Source organism: Ceraceosorus guamensis, assembly GCF_003144195.1.
Source record: "Ceraceosorus guamensis strain MCA 4658 unplaced genomic scaffold IE81scaffold_21, whole genome shotgun sequence".
NCBI lineage: Eukaryota > Fungi > Basidiomycota > Exobasidiomycetes > Ceraceosorales > Ceraceosoraceae > Ceraceosorus > Ceraceosorus guamensis.
Window position 1 is genome coordinate 295,514 of NW_020290016.1, and position 20,945 is coordinate 316,458.

At 55.9% G+C, this 20,945-nt stretch overlaps 7 protein-coding genes across 7 annotated transcripts; 3 read left to right on the forward strand and 4 right to left on the reverse strand.

Moving 5' to 3' along the window:
* Positions 1-28: 28 nt before the first annotated feature.
* Positions 29-920, reverse strand: IE81DRAFT_95896 (hypothetical protein). The gene has a single exon (XM_025517785.1). It carries the CDS (start codon positions 727-729, stop codon positions 217-219), a length of 513 nt encoding a protein of 170 aa, XP_025370490.1. The 5' UTR covers positions 730-920; the 3' UTR covers positions 29-216.
* Positions 921-4,024: 3,104 nt separating this feature from the next.
* Positions 4,025-4,900, reverse strand: IE81DRAFT_95982 (hypothetical protein). Its single transcript, XM_025517786.1, has one exon. It carries the CDS (start codon positions 4,631-4,633, stop codon positions 4,178-4,180), a length of 456 nt encoding a protein of 151 aa, XP_025370491.1. The 5' UTR covers positions 4,634-4,900; the 3' UTR covers positions 4,025-4,177.
* Positions 4,901-8,309: 3,409 nt separating this feature from the next.
* Positions 8,310-11,234, forward strand: IE81DRAFT_96043 (hypothetical protein). Its single transcript, XM_025517787.1, has 2 exons — positions 8,310-9,569; positions 9,638-11,234. The coding sequence occupies exons 1-2, from the start codon at positions 8,562-8,564 to the stop codon at positions 11,207-11,209; spliced, it is 2,580 nt and encodes an 859-aa protein (XP_025370492.1). The 5' UTR covers positions 8,310-8,561; the 3' UTR covers positions 11,210-11,234.
* IE81DRAFT_322630 (hypothetical protein) lies at positions 11,204-13,549 on the reverse strand. The gene is made up of 4 exons (XM_025513692.1): positions 12,849-13,549; positions 12,393-12,725; positions 11,601-12,275; positions 11,204-11,461 (listed from the first exon to the last, which is right to left on the reverse strand). The coding sequence occupies exons 1-4, from the start codon at positions 13,224-13,226 to the stop codon at positions 11,396-11,398; spliced, it is 1,452 nt and encodes a 483-aa protein (XP_025370493.1). The 5' UTR covers positions 13,227-13,549; the 3' UTR covers positions 11,204-11,395.
* Positions 13,550-13,893: 344 nt separating this feature from the next.
* On the forward strand, positions 13,894-16,622 carry IE81DRAFT_322631 (PLP-dependent transferase). Its single transcript, XM_025513693.1, has 7 exons — positions 13,894-14,032; positions 14,107-14,371; positions 14,605-14,850; positions 14,965-15,047; positions 15,138-15,557; positions 15,705-16,162; positions 16,330-16,622. Exons 2-7 carry the CDS (start codon positions 14,197-14,199, stop codon positions 16,445-16,447), a joined length of 1,500 nt encoding a protein of 499 aa, XP_025370494.1. The 5' UTR covers positions 13,894-14,032; positions 14,107-14,196; the 3' UTR covers positions 16,448-16,622.
* A 1,027-nt stretch (positions 16,623-17,649) lies between these two features.
* On the reverse strand, positions 17,650-17,892 carry IE81DRAFT_96115 (hypothetical protein). Its single transcript, XM_025517788.1, has one exon. It carries the CDS (start codon positions 17,842-17,844, stop codon positions 17,689-17,691), a length of 156 nt encoding a protein of 51 aa, XP_025370495.1. The 5' UTR covers positions 17,845-17,892; the 3' UTR covers positions 17,650-17,688.
* A 1,063-nt stretch (positions 17,893-18,955) lies between these two features.
* Positions 18,956-20,267, forward strand: IE81DRAFT_96129 (hypothetical protein). The gene has a single exon (XM_025517789.1). The coding sequence runs from the start codon at positions 19,092-19,094 to the stop codon at positions 20,229-20,231; it is 1,140 nt and encodes a 379-aa protein (XP_025370496.1). The 5' UTR covers positions 18,956-19,091; the 3' UTR covers positions 20,232-20,267.
* The last annotated feature ends 678 nt before the right edge of the window (positions 20,268-20,945 follow it).

Below are 20,945 nucleotides of genomic sequence, written 5' to 3' on the forward strand. Positions count from 1 at the left end.
ATGGATACATTGATTGCGCCACTCCTTCTTGTTGCACTTCATGTGTCGAGTTCATTCAAATTTCTGCTGCAGAAGAAAGATCATGTCTCGGTAGAGCATTGTTCCGGTAATGCTGAAGGGTTGTGTCTTCCCGTATCAGGCAGGGCCGCTCGAGACTCGATACACGACACGCTTGCAGTCTTGCCGAAGTCTACAGCAAGCGAGGGTCTCGGTTCTTCAAGCAGACCCACGTCGAAGGCGAGTGGGGCTGACCTCCTCCCACCCTGCCTGGCCATCGTCAAGTGTCGCACCTCGCATACCGACGGCCACGCATACACTGATGAAGATGCGGCGCGGAAGCGAGATGTGTTGCTGAAAATTGCGGGGCCAGATTCGTTCGCATCCCAAAACCACGACGGACATTTTTCCTGCATGGGGCGAAATGTCCGATGGGAAAGCGCAGATCGCGTGATCTCTTGACGGATCTCCCGCGACTGCCGGTGGCGCAGTGAGCGTTTCGATGCGCTGGACGGTGTACCGGTGCAGTAACGTCCGTCGATCGAGATTCAGAGACGATGCGAGCAGGAAAGAGAGCATGGTGGGGGATTTTTGGGAAGTGGCCGGCTTCCTTGTGTTTCGTCTGAAGATTTCAAAGCGCAAAATGTCACTTGCATTCGGCAATCTCTTCATCTCAGCAACGCGAGATTTTCCGAGCAGCCGCGAAATGCAGGAGTTGATGGCTCTTGCCATGCCTGCTGTCCAGCCCTTCTCAGCGCCATAAACTCGTCCGCTGGACACTTTCGTGCATGGAGGAGCATCCAAAACATGTAAGCCAGTTCATCCTTTTTACCCATCTTGCTGTGGTGATGCGCATGCGGTTGGAGCAGTCAAGCACGATAATCACGAATGTATGTTGGAGTTGAGCCGAGGCAAAGGCGAGGGGATCGTGGGTGAGAAGGAGGCAGTCCATACATCGAGTGCTGTAGCCCAGCCTGATTCTCTCCTGTCCAACAACAACATCACTGACTTTTGCTCGTAGTGCATTGATCTCGTTCGAGTGCTGTGGCTCACTCGGTTGGAGGGCTTAAGAAGCGTATTCAGTGCGTTTCCTCAGTTTCGAGGAGGCAGCATGAAATGCTTTGTGCATGACCAAATTTCGAGCGTGCCGCGCGCCCAACATGGTATCAGACCAAATTTCCCATCTCTCGTTCACGAGCAGGGTGGATTCCGGATCTGATCGTGGTCTTGCAACGCTTCATGAAATCACAACGGTGACTGTGCGCTCGTGTCTAACTTTCGATGTCGAATTACGCACGCACACGCATCCACGATTCACGCTCTTGATTTCAATTCCTCGCACACTCATCAAATCTTGAATCACGAATTGGGATTGCGACTGGTCGTGTGCGGTCAAGCTCGGCAAGCTCAGCAAGCGACCAAGCCAACCGACAATCGACTCCTTGACTGTATGGCCGGTACACGATGGCCCGCGGGACGCCATGGACTGCATTTCCCCATTTCACGATTGTCCTTCAATATAGACGTACACTACTACTACTACTACTACTCAAGAGTACTCTTGTGCCACCATCGAAAATGCCGCGGCACCCGTGCAGTACCGCCAACGAACACGGGACCGCATGTGAAATTGATGCTCATATACCTATAGCTGCGATCTTCGGGCTCAGACGCTACTGCACTGCTTAGATTTATCATGGTGCATGGGAGAAAAAAGCATCCGTCGAATCTTGGCAGCCGCGCACGGTCTATTTGTGACCGCAGGCCCTGCATCAGCTACAGCAGTCACAGGGAGGAATGGCGGAGTAACAATCAAGGAAGAGCGGGCAACCCTGCTCAGCGGAAAACCTGGAAACAGGTTGAGGTGAAGGGTCGCTGACGGGTGCCTCAGCGACGCGGGTGCGGGGACTTGACCGCATCGCATCGCCGCGAATGGCCAATTTTCACCTAAACTCCGCGGGGTGGAGCGTTGACGTCTGCTGCGCGCGATTCTTATTCGGACCTCGTAGACAGCCGAAGCGCTCTGCTGATGCGTGCGCGTGCATCACAAGGGTTCAGCTTTTCCATCGCGACTGTTTCAAGTTGGCAGTGTTGCACCTCGAGGAGCCACACCGTTGCAGCAGTCATTCAACACCAACGTGGTGCGGGACATCCTGCGGGCCTCCCTGGACCCGTGAGCAGTCCGGATGGAAGAGCTCGAACCGTCTGGGATCAAGGGACCATCAAGATTGTACAGACCCAGAACAACGGATGTTGCCCTATGCGCGTGGCCGAAAAGGCGGTCGAAGCCTGCTGCTGCAGTCTGAATCATGATTTATGCAACAGTCAAGACTCACTTCGCGCGCCACCGGCTTGACCAGCTGCGTTGCGCCATGGGCTGCGAGGAGATGGACGCAGCACAGAGCAGCACGATTGCACCACACAGTTGGGCGAAGAGCAGAGTGAGTGTCATTTTGATGCATACACCTGGCTTCGCAGTCCGGCCTTCACGATTGAACGGGCCGACACTTGGGATCGAGTGCTCCTCCCTGCGGTGATGACACTTGCTCGCTCCGTTCTGGCTTGCTGACGCGCGCGTCCGACAACCCAACCGTGAGCGCAGCCAGATAGGGGCGGGTGCAGCAATCAAGTCAAGCTAGAGATGACAGGCAATCGCAATCAGGGATCTGGGTCAGACTCCTGCGATGAATCGCTGATGGCCTGCAGGAGCCGGTCCACGCACTGACTGTAGGGGCACCGTACCCATGATCGACTGACCACTGTTCTCGATCGGCAACGTTGCTGTCAAAATTTCTGCCCACACTAGACAGTGTAGTGCCTGACGCAGAATGCAGGTAGGTGGGCGCACACGCAGCGGGCCTAATCCATCTCCATGCCGCGTTTTTTTTTTTTCCACAGGCAGAGTGCCCATGGTAGTCGATTTGCTACTCTCACGACTTGGTCTACTGCTGTCAAACCATCAAGTGCATCAGTCAGCTCTTGACGATGGCGTGCTTCGGCACCGCTGATATGCCGCCCCTCGATCGTCCGTGTCGCCTGCAACATGCTCTAAGCATCGTTGCTGTCCGGCAGTCCACGGCCGAGGCAGTCGCTGCTAGCGGTCGACGAAGTATCTCAAGACTGACAATGTGCACTTTTTCACATATCTCCACGTTCGCCTTCGGATCTCGGATTGCGAGGGGCGGAGTAGCCTCGCCTGGCGTAGCTGCAACAGGCAAGTCGAGAATGCTGCTCCCGATCATGGACAACGCAAAGCTATCTTCTTTGCTGCTGCTGACTGCCTCGCCAGAGAGTCACGACGATGGGTCAGGCATTACATCTTGACATGACAGTGAAGCTGAGCTGGAGCCGCTGTTTCCGACTTTCGTACGGGTACGGATGAAGCAATTCTGGCCCACGTCAATTGGCCGGCACTTGGCAGCATCTTTTAGCGAGGTGCATGGTCTGCCGCACGGGCAGGGTGCGCATCGCTGTCGATCTTGATAGCTTCCGCCTTCCGCATTGAGGCAGTCCATCTGAAAGGCGGAGCCGGCTTGCGCGAGGACTTGTGGGGCAACTCGCCTCTGGCCCGCACTCCCGGCTCATCGCTGCTGAGCTAGCGGGTGACATGCTTGCTATCAGACTTCCACTGCAAGCTGCGGGGCGCTGGTCTGGTGAAGGGTGGGTGTATCATCATCACGAATTTCAATTGAAAATGAATCGCCCGAGCCGCTAGCGCATTTTCCACGCTCCTCACTAATGATGCGTGCACCAAACGCTAAGGATGTAGGTTCACCCACTGTAGTGCACTCACAAGGCACGAGTGGATCAAGTACTGACCTGCTGGCAGGAGGTGCACGATTCACGAGCGAGTCTACGGAGCATCCGTGATTGAAATTTCAAATCTTGAATTCATTGACTCGACGAGCTACGGGCAGTTAATCAGAAACAAGCACACGTGAATGCTGGATCTTGCGTCTCGCTGCTTCCTTGCGCGGCAGAAGGGTAGCGTTGACTGTTCCGCAAAGATCTTGCAGAGTCGACGGTCCGAGTGGCTGAGAGAAAAGGCGCTGACCTCAGATTGTTGCTGCATTCGCTGAGCAGACCTGATCACTGAGGATTGCCGCACCTGCTCGAGTCGCCAATGCACTGCGACAGCTTCATGCAATGAATGCAAGGGTTTGCTACACCACCCCCCACCTTAGGCGTGTAAGATCTGCGTGGTTTCCGAAACAGCAGCGCGAGCCTGACCGAGTAAGAACAACGCGACTGGTGACTCCACTCCTGCTTTCGCAGGCTTTGCAACCGACATGTGAAGGGCTAGACGCCGGAGGCAATTTGTGATTTCGCTGGTGTTGAGCCCACGGAGTGAAATGCAAGCAAGACGAGAGCGCTTCACAACTTTGAATCTTTCAACCGCACACGGAGCAGTGTCACAGAAGTAGCGCAGCGAGATGGGAAATAGGATCAATCGGTTTTGGCTGCATCGGTACAGCGAGCACGCGTTGAAGCAAGAAAGGTGCCGGGAAGATCGGCCTGAGGACAGATACAGAGGGACCTTTTTCGCGTGGACTTGGGTAAATACCCTCGTTTCCCCATGATGCTGTCTGTACGATTGGCCGACATTCTCGCGCTTCTTTGACATGGGACCCCACATGTACCCGTGATTCTGAGCATTGTCCCATCGAATTCGTTTGATGCCAGCAGTCGTGGTCGTCGTAGTTGTAGTACCTGTGAGTCGGGTTCAAGAACGTCGTCACTCGTCAATCATCAACTAGGAGCGACAATCTCTCACGACTGATCTCTGCAGACCAGTCTTGAGTGTGAATGCATTCCTTCAAAGCAAGGCTATCCGAACAGCAAAACTCACAATTGCCTTTTTTGGAGCAGCGAGTCGTCGAATTCTGCGCAAATCGCATAAACCTGTTCTTGCAGCCATGCGCTCGCTGCCCAAGTAAGCTGATCATGCCGCGGTGCCGTCTCAATGACACAGCCACGTCCCGATCGAGCACTCTCGCTCCCATCCCCCCAGCTAGAGTCGTAGGCTGCCAACAATGCGCCACTTCAAGCCTGACACTTTCGCGCGCGGTTGCTGCTTTGCCAGCCTTGGAAGACGAGTGCACCAGAGAAGCCTGGTGCATGGCTATACCAACTTGGGGCACATGGCTTGGCGGAGGTTGGCTGCAAGGAAATCATTTGATCTATGCGTGCATTGCGTCTGCTCTGCAGCTGCAGCTGCATTCACACGACCGCAATAAGAGGATGCTGCTGCTGCTTCGCCATGTCAGGTTAACAAGGTCCAACTTTGCTCATTGGATTTTAAACTCCGCCCCCTCATGACGACTCGATGTCTGTCAGACTCTCGCGCAGCGGCAGCAGATGGCGTGCATCTGCAATGGGTACAGTATTCACAATCAAATTGCATGGATACCGTGGCTGTACCATAACTTCTTCACGCCACAAGCCTTTGCCATTGGCAGCGTTGAGCTTGTTCTATTGTGGCCAACACAACGGTGCAACTCCCCTACAGCAAGCGGTGCCCCTAGAGTTAACGGGTGCCGCATCGACGGCGAAGTCGCCGACGTGAATGCCGATGCGCTGGTTCAGAGCTTCAGTGACAGTCAAAATTGTGGCGCTGCGAGCACAGATGTTCGAAAGAAGGAAAGCAGGAACATCTTGACGGAGCGTGTTTAGCGCAGCGCGTGCTGCGTTTGGCACACTAGCCGATGCTGCTGCAATTCCGCGCAGCTCGCTACACCGTGGCAAGCATGCGTGCGATGGACCGCACGACACATCGTGGAGAATGGGTACGAGGACGTGCAGGCAATAGAGGAGTAGGTCGTTGTGAAGGGTTTCCTTTGACGCGAGTGCTGCCCTCCTACGGGTGCTGCGTACACTCTTGACTGTTCCGACAGATATCTTAATCGCTCGTTACAGCGGCATGGTCAGCCTGACAGCGTTCCCGTGTCTACGCGGGCATGAGGCATCATTATCAGTCTCCCCGCCTCGGGCTGCACGGCGAAGAAACCAGCTGCATCTCCGTTCCGCTGCAAGTTGCAGTGGATACTGCTCTGTACCTACCAGGGATGTAGCAGGGGCTCAATGGCGAATGAAACGCTCGGGCCACATCTTCATCGACGATCAGGATCGTTTTTCACAGCATTCTCCCTTCCTGGCAAGGTGAACGGCACTAGTGCAGTGCTGAAAGGCGACCAGACAAAGCTTTAGACTCTCCCGACTGTGCCTACATTGCGAGTACCTATTCCAGGAGCGGGCTCATGCAGCATCTCGAGCCCCCACGTCGACAATTGAAGCTTGTGCATGCACGTCGAGATGCCATGACCCGCAGTTCGGCCGGGTCTTGCTGACCCTTTGATTGCCGGCTGCACGCCTGCGAGGCAGTCGGAGCTTAATTCCGCCTCTCTCTGTCTGTCCCTGCAACATCAATTCACAAATCAGAATGGCAAGGGGCATTTGCAAGATCAACTTCACCGTGTCAAATTTCGCAAGTGACTGCGGGGATCGCCTTGATGTCTCACATTCGGATCCTGACCGTACTTCGCGTTTGCTAGACCTGATTCGCGACCCCTGATCTCCTTGCGCAACTAGACCGCGGCTGACAGGAAGACAGACAAATTGCTCGCCCCCATCTCGATCTCCCAGCACAGTCTTTCCACAGCCGGCTTTCATTCAGGGCAAGTGGATGGGCTCAAGAGCGCTCGAAATGCTCGCTATCTCCGATCCGACGTCATCAAGTCACCAGTCGTCCTGTTCTGCCTTGAACGATAGCTAAGGAAGCAAAAGCGCTCGACCTAAATGCTTCGCACGCTGAGTTTAAAAATACAACCTTCAACATTCCACCACGACGTCAGAACGCCGCTGTCAAAGCGTCTCGCTTCGTTGACATTGACATCCATGGCCCGTATCTCTCGTCATCGTAGCCGAGGCATCTGAGTTCGGCGCGACAGCAACATCCACGATTCTAGAAGCCTCGGCTTGGACTCACCAAAACGACGCTAAAGACTTCCCGTCTCACCTCTGCTGGTTTGACCAGCATCGGCTGCTAGGCTTCAATCTGGCCGCAACCCAGTACTCCTTGCGATTTCGGGTTCATCTTAAGCATCCACGGCTACAAAGAGACGGTCCCTGATAGTCGGCGAGCTCGGTGCGCTTCTGGGAACCATTCGTTGGCGGACACCCACACACAGAGCTCCTCAGTCGCCAATTGGCGCGGCTCTCGACTCAATTTTTGCACCAAAGTCTATTCGTCGAAGCGTTCGCTTCCGACCGACTCACGGCACCTGACGCGGGTTGGTCGGATCTGTGGGAAACGACGCCTTTCCACCGCGCTGGAAGAGCATTCGATTTGCTTCAACCTTCACTCCCTCACTTTCAACAGCACATCCATCAAACCCAAGTCGCACGACATCGCGCTGGATCGAACAGAACACAACAGCGCACGCACCACGCCCCGCCCCGCTCCTGGGCGTGTGGGCATATTTTGTGGAGATCTCCATATCGCTTCGCCTCGGCAATCTGTACAGGAAGTGCCAGACACGTTGACGGTCATCCTTAAGTGGTCCCCTCGAACATTTACTTGGGGGGCAACTTAGTTGCACGGTGTTTGGGCAGACTACTCTGGCTACGCCCGCTCCGATTCAATCGTGTTCGGACACGTTTTCAGCCGACAGCAAATTGCACATACCCCGCCCTTTCACTCTGGAGTAGGGCGCCGAGGCTCGCCGAACAGCACCGACCAAGCCACTGTGAGTGTTGCATCGGAGCTGCGCCCTGAGACGTCGGCTTCCTGTCCGATTTTGGCTTTCGCAGCGATCAGTGAGTGTTCGTGTCTGCATCTGGGATCGTGCATCTATATCGCGTTTGCGATGCACCCTGTCTGCGGTGTATAAATGAAGGGCAACAATCGCAGCGTTGCGCAAGGAGTCGAACTCGAAGCCAATCTCTGCGCAAAGCTTGAACGCGTAGGCGACTTCTTCAGCTCTACGGGGTGCGTCGAATCGCGTTATTGCATGGTGGCGTGGTCAGCAAGGCCCAGAGAGGGTACTCAATGGTTTGCGTAAATACGATCGACGCCCTGCCAACTCTGAGTGACATGGACCACCCTTGCGCGATGCCTCACGACTTCTCAAACGAGCGCATTTGAGATGATCCGTGATCCAGCGTCACGGATCGTGTGCCGAGAATCCGTATGGCGGGACCAGCACTAGGGAGGCAGGCTCTCAACAAGCGCGCCACGCAGCATTCGTCGGTCGTCGTCTGGCGCAGAAGCGTGTGTTGAGATCGTTTCAGGCAGCCCTTCGATGGAGTCGGGCCCCTCTTCTGGGCGCAGCCAAGGGCTTAGGGTTCGTCGCCCTATACATCTAGACCAAGCTCTTGCCCCACTCGTGTCACAGGACCGAGGTGTCATCGATCTTGCTCTTTCGCGCCTTGGGATCTTGCAAACGCACATTTACGTGTATCGCGTGGCATCGCTGGGCGCCTGACTTCCTGTCCTTCTCTAGCCAATCGCAGCACGGTTTTAAATCAGTCGTCAGCTCTATCAGCCAGCTTCTCTGATCGTCAAGATGACGGAGTGGCCTACTGAGTCGCAGCAGACCACCCGTTGGGACACTGATCCCCTCCCACCGTCAACGATGGCATCGTCAGCCTCATCGCACGCTTCCTCCTCTTCTACGGGCGGACACGTTGACCTTGCGGAGCCGAGCACAGGATCGAATATGATACCAAGAAGCGGACTGCCAGGTCCTGGGCATTTATGTAGTAGCAATAATGACATTCGACTTCCCCCCATCTCTAGCTTTTTGCCACCCTCTGCTAGCTCAAGCAGCAATTCGTCATCTGGGACGGCGATCGCATCGCGCGAATCGCGCACTCACAGTGTTGGTGCCCTGACAGATTCCCGAGTCCCAAACCGAGCGTCATTCGCTCCGAGCTACCAGCAACGTCAGCTAGATGCTACTGCGGCACCGTCTCCTCGACTACCTCACGGTCATCATTCGCGCAGACCGCGCAGTAGCGAAGAGTGGTCCACGAGCCGGACCGCATGGAATGGACCTGCAACTTCATCTTCCATGTCTGTCTCTCCTAGCTACCAACAATGGTCGACTATGGGATCCACTCGTCTGCCTGCCCTTTCGGGTGTAGGCAGCGTACCTCCCAGCACGTGGAAACGTGCGAGTCCCACGTCCCAGCACTCTCATTTGCCACGATCACAGAGCAGCGCTGGTGCCTCGCCCACGCTGACATCGCGATCGTCGTGCAGCAGCCTCGGCGTGGGTGGCAGCAGCAGTGCTCATTATAGCACCGCTAGCGCCGCTACGAGTGCGGCGCCCCGGCAGTATTCGCCGGCGCCTTCTTCGTACCGGGGCAGGCCACCTTCAAGCCATTCTGCTGGGCCAGGAGGCCCCAACCGACGCAGGTGGAGTGGTGGCCCGAGTCAGAATGCACCTTCTCCTTATGCTCGCACCTCCCCCAGCACAAGTATTCGTGTAGTTGAATCTAGGCAGCGGCGCAACACCGCGCCCGGATCCGATCGAGGAGCGGCTCCGCTCTCTCCCGGCCAAGTCGCTCGTGTGAGTCGGGTGATGAACTGTGTACACGACGATTCGACTGACGTACCGTACATTCTAACCCTATGCAGCTCAAGGAACTGCTTGAGCAGGTGCGATCCGCGAATGCTCAAAGAGGCATGGATTCCTCGTCGTACTTGCCGACTCAATCCCGGGGTCCGAATGGCGCTGACCTCGTCAGCTCGCTGAAGCAAGAGCTTGAGCGGCTTCGCGTGCACGACCCTCCGATAGCGGAGAGGCTTGCACAAGACGCGGGAATGCCGTTCACGCACCGCGACGACCCTCTCTTGCCTTACGATAGCGCCAGAAGTATGCGCACCTCTCCACCAACGCCTCTTAGTCCCGAGCTCGACGGTGACTACATGCAAGCGCACGGTGGACTTCTCCTTCCTGGCCACGCTAACATGATGGACGTCGACGACGACTCGGAGCTCATGCGCACCGGCTCCCTCTCTTCGTCTGGCCCTGCCAGACGCCAAAAGAAGTCGCAGCCGAAAAGGGTTCGAAAGCGAGAGAACGAAGGACACCAACAGTGTCTGGGATGCGATGCCATCGAGACGCCCGAGTGGCGCAGGGGACCGATGGGCAATCGCACGCTGTGCAACGCATGCGGTCTGCTGTACGCCAAACAGAAGCGCAAGAAAGCAAAAGAGGCGGCGAACGCTACGGGACAAAAAAGTTCTGCGGCAGGCACGGAGGAGACGGAGGAAGAAAAGTTGGCAGCTTTGGAAGAGCTTAGAGCTGCTGTTCAGGCCAAGTCGGCATCCCTGGCTACCGCGTCCCTGCCGTATCTCGCGCAGGCTAGCGCCTACGGTCCGCCGGCCTCTTCGCTGATTGATGCGGGTCACCACCTACAAAGACCGCTACCGCCTCTCCCTCCGAAAGCGGCAAGCGCCGCCGAATCGTACTCTAGTCCAGTCGCATCGTCGCCTAGCAGATTCTTCCCGATGTCGCACCAGCCGCCGCCGCCGCGATTCTTTGAAGGTCCGCCTAGCGATGTGGCAGACCGGCAGGGAGCAGCAATGCCTCAAATACATGCAGGCAGACCATCCCTACCACCCCTCGGCACCTTTTTCCAGCCTGCAGATCCATCTCGTCTGGATGCGCCTCTTCCGCTCTTGCCCCACGAGAAGAGTGGCGGTCTGAGCGGACCTTCTCTAGGTCCACCACCACCTCCTCCTCGTTTCCATCGATCGCACTCTGCCACGACTAGTGCTGATTCGCACAACAATTCGCCAATCTCGCAGTCTGCACCCTTTGCTCCGCTGCACAACGCTCCAAGCGCTACCGCCACTCTCGGACTGGCCTCTCCCACCGCTGCAGCTTCTAGGCTCTCCATTCGCAGCGGTCATACGCCAACACCTCCTTCGAGCGCAAAGAATCGTGCAAGCCAATTCTTTGACAAGCTCAACCCTCTTTCCCACTTTTCTCACCGAGAAACGGCCCCTTCTTCTCCTTCCAACCTCTCGAACGTCAATTCACGTGACTCGTCTTTGCATCATACAAGCGCGATGCACCATTCTCTTTCCTCCTCCTCCTCCTCCTCCTCCTTCTCAGCCTTCGACAACGAACGCGCAAACACGAGCAACGGCGGAGCTGGTCTACCACCGCCTGCCATCTGGGCTTCTCGAAGACAATTGTAATGTAATATAAATGTGATTCTTTTGATCCTGATCTTTCTTTGTTCACTGGCTAGCGGGCCGAGTGTGAGCAGTGAGTGGGACTGTGGAGTCGAGAGGGAAGAGGAAGAGAGCATTTACATTTACATTTAAATTTGCGCTTTGGTATCCATCGGTTGGGCATACTATGGTCTTGCTGTCGCTCCGTGTTCAGAAGTTGTAGATGGGCAAGACGTGCGAAGGGTTGAGATGTTGTCTGCAGAGGGGACACTCGGGCTAAGATCCGTGTGGCGAGGACAAGGGCATGAGCGGTGATGAAGATGCGATGTGGCAAGTCAGGCGACGCCAAATCGCTCCCTCTTGATGAACACCTCTCTTTCTCTCCCCCTCTCTCTCGCGCTCTCTCTCTACTCACTTTTTCTCTCAACCAGCCCAAGATGCAAACCCAACAAAACACATGTCCACACTCCGTCACCGCGCTCGAGCCCTTTTGCGGCGCTCTGCTCTCCATGCAAAGCGTGCACCTCCTAATGCCTTGCGAAACGCTCTCCAACTCTGCAGCTTTGCCCCTCGCAGCAGCTCTCAGAGCCTCCAAGGTGCTCCTATCCGCACTGCTCGCCAGACCCAACGAAGATGCGCTCGGAAGAGCGTCGGGATCGGGATAGACTAGCGGTACGCTAGCTCCTCGAGGTTCGTCTGCTTGGGCATCGCCAACTTGCGCATCCTCCTCCTCCTCCCCTTGCCCTTCTGCGCCGGACGCGCTGCCCAGAGGTAGGACGACGGCTGCTCCGCCGGCTTGGATGGAAATGTCGGTGCGCTTGGCCGGAACGCTGGCGTGCGACCAGCTCGTCTCGTCCAACCTGACCAACTGGTCATTCGTCGTCGTACCCGCTGCGCTGCTTGAAGATGATGCGCCGTCGCCGCCGCCGTGCGCCCCTTGGTGCCCTGATCGCGAAGAAGCTTCTCGTCGTTCCCGTCTCCATTTCAAGAGGGACATCAGAGACTTGACGCCGATCTGAATGCCCAACAAAACACCCAACACTTCGTAGGAAGGCGGACGAGAACCGGGTCTTCGAGGGATCGTCGAGATCTGTGCACGAGGCAAGGGAGCGTGAATGCGCGTGCGGGGTGACGATCGAACATGAGCACAGACACGCAGTAACGCCAACAAGTGAACACACACACACGCTTTCGCGCACGGACTCACATATTGCACCTTTGCTACTCTTTGACCCACACTGTGGTACTTTCCAGTGATGTAAAAGATGGCCAAATGAGCGCTTGCGATCCATGCGAACCAATCCTTTGTCTTTTGCAAGCCATCGGTGGGCAGCGACTTGGATGCCAAGCTGATCGCTCGATCCGTCAAGGAGGGAAGAGGAGCGGATCGCGAGCGCGTGGCTTGAGCACGTAGACGTGCTCGATGAAGCGCGGCTTGACGCTGAGCTCGCAGACGGGCTAGCAGTTGGGAGAGAAAAGTGTAGATTTGAACAGAGAGGAGCGGGAGAAGGATGTGCAGGGATATGAACAGCAGTCGACGCTGTCAAAGTGGGGATATGGATGGCGTTTGCATGCGCAATCAAAAAGTGATCAGTTGTGCTCGGAGTGCCAGCGATCAGGCGAAAGGGGGGGGGGCAGCTGACAGAAAAGCACTGAAACCCACCTTTCTGGTGACCACTTTGCCATTTGGACCGGCCAATACCGCATTGACATACTCTTCGCCGAGCGTCTGAGCTCCACCCATCGTAGCGACGACAAAGTAAGACAACTTTGCGCCAGCTGCGATGAGATCGGAGTGGGTGTGCAAGGTGCGAGAACCTAGGATACCTCGCGCTACTTCGTGGAATTGGGATTGCAGGGTGGAGAGGTAGTAGAGATCTTTTTGGGCGGCGCGGACCAGGTGCGGTTGAGCTGCTTGGGGAAAAGAGAGGTGCGCGCGCGGTCGGTAGGAATTGGAAGGGCGCACAGCGGATGGAGATGCTGCGGCGTGGGTGGGTGAGAGGGAAGAGCTCGATGCTGCTTCATTGCTGTCGTCGCTCATGATGGAAAGGCAGAGCAGGTATCGCGGAGAGATGGGCAGCACAAGGAAGCGATGCGCTATGATAGGAACAGAAAGTGCGAAAGCTTTGTTCCTCGATTGCGAGTTCCTGGAGTTGCAAGTCGGCGCGAATGCGAGCGCGAATGCGAATGCGAATGCGAATGCGAATGCGAATGCGAGTTTGAGTGCCAGTGATGGAGGATGATTCTGAGACTGGGACACTCGTGACTGGCTTGACGCATTCAATTAGCGGCAGCAGGAAGGAGTTTGACGACAGCTAGGTGAGTGAATGAGTAGGGCAGAACTTTCAATTGTAGCATGTATAGTCACGAGCGTGTGTACCGACCGGTCCGGTGTATAGTTGCACGCTCCGCGACATCCCCACAAAGCGCAGCGCAGCGCATCGCATCACACAACCGCCCGCGCATTCAAGATTCGGTCAATCATTCCGGTGCGCGCTCGTGATACAACCAAGTATCACGTGATCCAACATTGAGCGTCGCTCCGTCTGCTCACGTGATGGGCAAAGAGCCGCGGTCCAACTCGATTCGAGCACCCATGCACGCACTGCGCACTCACAACTGATGCACTCGCGACTCTGGTCTGTCTAGGCGGCTTACATGGATTAAAAAGGTTGTCATCGTTTGCAAGCGCGCGGATGCCAGTTCGATCGCAGCTCACACACACCCCACCCAAGCCTTGCTAGACCGCATGCACCCTCCCTCACGGCTATCGCCACCTCATTGGATTCCGCAATCATACACCTAGACAGGGCGCAGGGGGGATACAAGACATTTCACACAGCAGTGGTGAGTTTGAGTCTTGCTGGGTAAGGTAGCGAGTCAGACATGGTCTCACGTGCACCTCGTCGGGCTGAAACCAGCAGCTTTTCCTTCATCCCGCGGTCTCTACTTGATACAGCCGCATCACCATTCTCTTCTCAACGCCCTGCCCTGCCCTTCGCTACGAAGACATGTCGCTGCCTCTCCAACCATCTGCGGATGCGCAGTTCGGTGCGAGACACATCGCAAAGGGAGTTGGAAGGTTGACTAATCACGTGCTGAAAAGGGGGCAAGGGAGTTGGATCTTTACGGATCAAAATGTAAAGCTGTTGGACTTTACCACAGGCATCGGTGTCGTTGGTCTGGGTGAGTGAGAATGTGTGTGTGTGGGTGCATTGCAGGGCGTTGCGAGTTGGACTTGAGGCGGCGGCAAACGAGGCTGTGCATTGACAGACGGGGAGGGCGGGGGCGGGTCACATCATCGTTGCGATTCCTCTGCTTTTCGAGACAACTCGCGCTCACGCTCGTAAGCGACCTCGCTCGATCCGATCGCTCTCTGCGACTCTGTTGCGCCACGACCGACTGTGCTTGCACGCCAGGACATTGCCACCCCAAAGTGACGGCAGCAGCTCAAGAGCAATTGGGCAATCTGGTCCACGCGCAGATCAACATTGGGCATTCTGAAGCCTACATTGCCTTGCTTCGAGCACTGCTACCCAAATTGGCCCTCGCCCATCCTTCGCTCGACTCGGTATTCTTGTGGAACTCGGGGGCAGAAGCTGTAGAGGCGGCTATCAAGTTGGCAAGAGGTTGCACGGGAAAACAAAATGTGGTGGTCATGCAAGGTGAGCTGGCGTACTGGTGCGCTGCGAGAGCGCAAGAGCAAAGAGCAAGATGATGCCCGACACAAGAGAGCTGATTGAGCTGAGCTGGCTGGCTGGCTCATGATGCCGTCATAGGCTCCTACCACGGTAGAACTTTGCAGACTGCAGGCATGACGAAATCAAAGACGGTCTACTCTGCCACTTTTCATCCCGTGCCCGTGAGTTGTTTGTGGGTGCTGCACGATGCGCGGACGGAGATCAGTTTTGGAGCAGAGGTGACCCTGACAACGTGCACACCATACCTGCAGCCCGGCATCTACACTACAGCTTTTCCCTACTATGCGCAGCACGGGCTGCCACCGTCCACACCCGAGTCCACTCTAGTCTCTGCCTCGCTGCATCAGCTCAATTTGGTCTTGTCTCAACAGACCTCACCGCGTGATACGGCTGCGATCATCCTAGAGCCAGTGTTGGGCGAGGGAGGATACGTTCCAGCTCCCGCTTCCTTCCTTCAAGGCCTGCGTAAAATTTGCGATCAGCACGACATTTTGCTGATCTGCGACGAGGTGCAGAGCGGGAGCGGAAGGACGGGAAAGTGGTGGAGCTGCCAATATGCAAATGTTAGACCGGACATTTTGATCTTTGCGAAAGGCATCGCCAACGGTCTGCCCTTGTCTGGCATCGCTAGTCGAAAGGAGCTGACGGATAAACAGGCGCCGGGAAGTATGGTGAGTTCGCGAACGCGCGATGACATGGTGTTGCGTCGGTCAAGCCTTTTTGATTCTGATGGGCCCCTCGAATGGCTGGGACGCTGACCCACTTCTTTTTGCATCCACTTTGCATTTGCCCTGGCTCTTGCTGCGCGACGTGGACAGGGAGGAACGTATGCGGGCAACGCTGTGGCTTGCGCAGCGGCACAAGCCGTGATCAAGACGTTTGACGAGGAACGCGTCTTGGACAATGTAGCAGAGCGCTCTGCGGAGCTATTCGAATTCCTGCACAATCTGCGAAAGACCGAGGCTGGATCATTGATCGAGGATGTGAGAGGATTAGGATTGATGGTGGGCGTGCAATTCGTGCTGCCTTCTACATTGAGACAACAACAAGCGGCCGAAAGAGGCGCGGGAAAGAAAGGTCAGGCACCCGTCTTGAACGACGCCTCACAAAATACCGCCGCCTCGGCGGCGGCGGCGGCTCATGCGGCTAGCAAGGATGGGGAAGAGGACGCGAAGCATTCGCCTTGGGAAGTGGGCATTGCCCCGAGAATGCAGGTCGCTCCCAAAGTGGTGGCGGAATGCCTTAAGCGGGACATGCTGCTCCTCAGCACCAGCGTGTGAGTCTTTTGTTGTGCCTTGCCCGTCTTTCTGCCCCCCCGCGCGTACTTGCGCATCACGATCCCGTCAATGTGCTTTCTGCCCTTGCCTTGCTGACCCTTGTTTCTCTTTGTGTTCTTTTGTATTTTGTCCCCTCCCTTGGCTCTGCCTGGTCCACGCACGACAGCTTCGATGTGGTCAGGTTCATCCCTCCGCTCAATATTTCGCGCCAAGAGTTGCAAGAGGGATGCGACAGGTTCCAACAGGCGCTCGAGGCGGTATGGAAGGAGCTAAAGAGTACATGACGAATCACCAGCCCCCCCCCCCTTTGCGATTTTTGATCCTGATCCTGATCCGATCCGACGCATTCCTCTTGCTTTTCTGCGCCCTTGAAGTTCCGCATGCCGATTGACGAATCACAAATGACGCGATCGAAATAGGATGCCTTGCTAAACCGTTGGCCTCGACTTAGTCGAAGATTGAACGATGCAGAATATTACGGGGTTGGGGGGGGGGGGGGGGGCGGGGGCATGTCTCGATTTGCACGTGGCCTTTTGCGGATGATGATGATGCAATGGGGAAGCTTTACAAGAGGGGGGGAATTTCGTGAACTCTCACTAGCGCTAGCGCCCTGTAGTCGGACTGTGCGCTGTTAATCCCCACTCGAGCACCAGCGTAACGTGACGATTGGTATGCCTGCTCTGCCGCAATCTTTAGGGGACACGCGCGCGCGAGCGGGCTGATCTCGAGCGGAGCGTATGCCCAACCTTTTGTTCAGCACAGATTGCACAGATTGCACCGCACCGCCCTCACCATCGTGTGAGATGGCTGGAGGTGGGCTGAACCTGCTTTCAGAATTGCTTGTTGTTCTGAACTGAGAAGCCCCTTGGCCGAAATGCGAGGATATCAGGAAAGATCTGAAATGCTGATTTTTGAATTGGTGAATTTGAGCCAGCGGTCCAGCGCGTCGGTGGCATTCACGAACGTCTCTATCGGTCTTGGGTGGAGGGGAAGGGAGAGAGAGGTGAGGGCAAGGGTCTGTGTGACGCGTGAATCGTGGAATCGGTACTCGAGAGGGCAGCTATGAGGTCGTTCGCGATTGGACGCCTCAGCAATTGTGCCAGCGCGCGACCCTTCAGGTGTCGTAATGGGAAAGACATCGCAAAAGTACGAAAGCAAGGCCAGGAGGGAAGGCCTGGATTTGGAACATGGACTCGAGTCTTGTGCTGGATGGGGAATTTGCGGTGTCTGGGTGGGTGAAAGCTCCTACGTAGCTGCTGCCACGGCACGCACGCGGACGTTCCAAGGCGTCACGAAGTGGAGAACTTTGCTGCACGCGTGCGCAGCGCATATTCACATCTCCCCTTTGACACTTTCACTCTGCAATCGAGAGCCAGCTCAGACTTGTGACGGGGGTTGTTGTCGTCGTCTGTGGCTGATGCTGGCGCTCCTTGTGTTGTGCTGCTGATGAGAGGTCAATCATGAGTCAGCAGTCACGAGTACGAGTGAGCGTATTCGCTGAAGGGTGGACACTTGCGATGCAGACTCATCTCGCGTCGTGAGTCAGCAGCAGACGCGGCCGGTCGCTCACTTCAACCCGTATCATCCAGCTATATAGCTGCGGCTTGTTCAGTGTATCGGCTATGAGACATCTGTCCGAGTGCGAGTCATCTGAGTCAAAAGTCATGACCAGAGTGTCCATATCCTGGACTTTGATTCAATTCACAAATGGGAAAGTCAGTTGACTCTGATCCGTGACGTGACTTTGGTGGATCGTGCATCGTCTCATGTGGTATATTCACATATATCATATATCATATACATAGCGCACATCAGCATGGATGGGCCGGCCGGCATTCGTGATTCACGATGATGCGAGCGCAGTCAAGAGTGTGCCTGCTGCGGGCCGGCGGGGGCGCGACCGCCGGTGGATGCATGCATGGTATAGGTATATATATGCTCGGCGGCGCAGCAGCTAGCAGCCATTTTAGCTCCGTGTCCGCGATGTGCCGCTAATTAGTTTAAGCGGAGGCTTGGGAGCTGCCGATCGACTCAAGACTGACTCAAAGATTACTCGTGTTTCAAACTCACGTTGCTGCACAGCATTCACAGCATTCGCCATGAGTCTGATTCGATCGAGACTGCTGTGACCATCGTCCCACTCGACGCCGGTGAATCACGAATGCACCTTGCTAGAATGGCGAGAGCAAAGCTTCGTGCTTCAGGACTATCAGCCGACCTCCTCGGTCGCAATCTTGAATCATAGACACATCTCCAGCAGGCGCAATCAAGCTCGACAACAATTGTCGTGCGGAGAGAGCAGGGGCGAAATTCTGAACAGGATGGCTTGGTCCACGAACGGTATGCCGTCAGTCTTGAGTCAAGATCCACGACGTCATGAGCAAGTACACGCAATCACACTTGACCCCTGCTGCTGACACCGCCCATCCGCATTTTGCTTCGCATGAAATGTCATCGGCCGGTCGCGGCGGTCAACTTCGGCCGTCGCGCCTGCCGCCGCCCACGCATGATCGAGCATCCATGATGCCCGACGGACAATTGGTCCATTCACGGACTTTTGGGCGCTGTGGCAATGGCTGGAGGAGGTGTCGACCAACAATGGTCGCAAATACCACCCGTAAATGGCGGACTGCCCAACCAATGGCAGCTGTTTAGGAATCGCCAAAGTGTGTGCATGATGCTTGAATGCAGCGAAGCGAGCAGCTATGCCGGAGCGTAAAGCTCCTTGTTCTGTAGTCGGGCGAAGCGAGGTACATTAAAGGATGCAGAGATGCTCGTTCGGCACCCCCGGAAACCCATCCTGTCATCGACCCATTCCAGATCACTCCCAAGATTGGTCTCTGCGCTGGTCAAAAGGCAATTCCTGACCGAAGTGCTTAGCCCTTTCTTACCTGGCCTCGAAGCACACTCATCGAAGACCTCTTCAAAATGCCTTTGCCAACGTTCTTCGCCTATGTTCTAGTGCTAGCATCACTTCTGATCTCGGTGGAGGCTGCCAAGATACCTTCGAGTGCAAGACGACCTGCACTCAGCTGCTCGTCTTCTTCTTCTTCTTCCTCCTCCTCCTCCTCCTCTTCCAATGGAGAATCGTCCTGGACGTCATCGTCGTCGAGCTCTTGCGGTCAATGCACCGGCGGTTTGCCCGGCACTCTCACGTACGGCAGGAATCTGCTCGAGTTCCAGTATGAAGATCAACCAAAGAGGCAACACATTTTGTACCTTCCCAAGTCGTACGATGGCTCTACCCTCCTGCCGACCGTTCTGGGCTTGCACTACAGCTCAGGCAACATCGATTCCATCGACGCCATGGCCAAATTAAGCGACCTGGCGGAGCGTCACAATTTCGTCTGGATCGCGCCACAGGGCGGGGTCACGTTCAAGAACAACCAAGGCTACGCTTGGAACATTCCCTTTGTGCCCACCACGGACGACTCCAACATCGAGGGTCCCGTGCTGGAAGACCGCAAATACTTGGTCGCACTGCTCCAGCATGTGCAGAGCAATTTGTGCGTCAATACCGCGCAAAGCTACGCTATGGGCCACAGCGGCGGAGGGCGAATGTCGTCTTCGTTGGTGTGCAATCCCGAGATGAGCCAGCACTTTGCAGGCATCGTTGCCAGTTCCAGCCTTCAAGCCGGACCTTCCGCCGGACCGGACTACGCGGCTCCGCTGGCCGTTGGTCAGGCCAACGCCTGCAATCCGTCTCATCCGATCGGTATCGTCGCCCTGCACGGTCTCGCCGACCAAACAAATCCGTACGACGGTACTCCGGAGGATGGCACCGAAGACAACAAGAAGCGTTGGGGCTACTCGGTCCAATCTGCGCTTGCGCATTGGGCCGAGTTGAATTCTTGCGATTTGAGCAGCAACAACACAGTCGAGGCTACGACTGCGACCGATGGACCCATCATCCATCGGCAGACCATCAACTGTCCCGATGTTGACATCACTGCTTGGCTTCAGGATGACTTGCCCCACGCTTACTTTGACATCAACAGAGCCGACTTCAACCCAGGCGATCATTGGTGGGACGCCATCTCCAAGTTCTCCCATGAACCACAGTACTGATAGTCATGTGGTGCGCTGTGCTGTGCTACCGGCTTTGTATGAATAACGATCTCCAAGCCGCTCCCTCACTATCACGTTCTCCAATTTTCAGACCGTTCCCACCACTCTCTCCGCCATGCTCCTTGCTCCACTTGCTGCTTGTAATGTCGACCGCATCTCATGAATGTTGCGCATGGACAGACTGCACGTAACGTGACCTTGAGGCTGCCAGACGACGAGTGAGGTTGTGAGAAGTGGACGAAGCGCATGAGAGAGTGCATGACTTGCAATTCAAAGGACCGAGCGCATGGTTCTGCACCGCGCGCGGGCGTGCGTGCGGGCGGGCCTTCCTTCACTCGCCTCATGCTGCACCTTTCACCATCACAGCGGACGCAAGGTCCCTTGTTTTTTATGGTGCAGCACGTTCAACATCAGTCGTGAGCGCGATCGAGCACATACGTGTTTGCATAGCTAGCGAGCTTGGCTGCATATCGTTGTGATTGTCAGTCTGGATCGTGAATGCGTCCGTCGGTCCGAGCTGCCTTTCGTCTGGCCGTGGCGGCGACTCATCGCGGCCAAATATGGTAGCTCAAGCAGCCCGGCCGCACACCACGTGGGCTACAAATGTGAGTCTTGAGTTGGGCTTGATGCATTTAGCAGCGAGATCTGTTATCGAGATTGAATTCTCGATTGACTTGATTCAAACTCGTGACTGCATGTGAGGGTTAGTCGTGA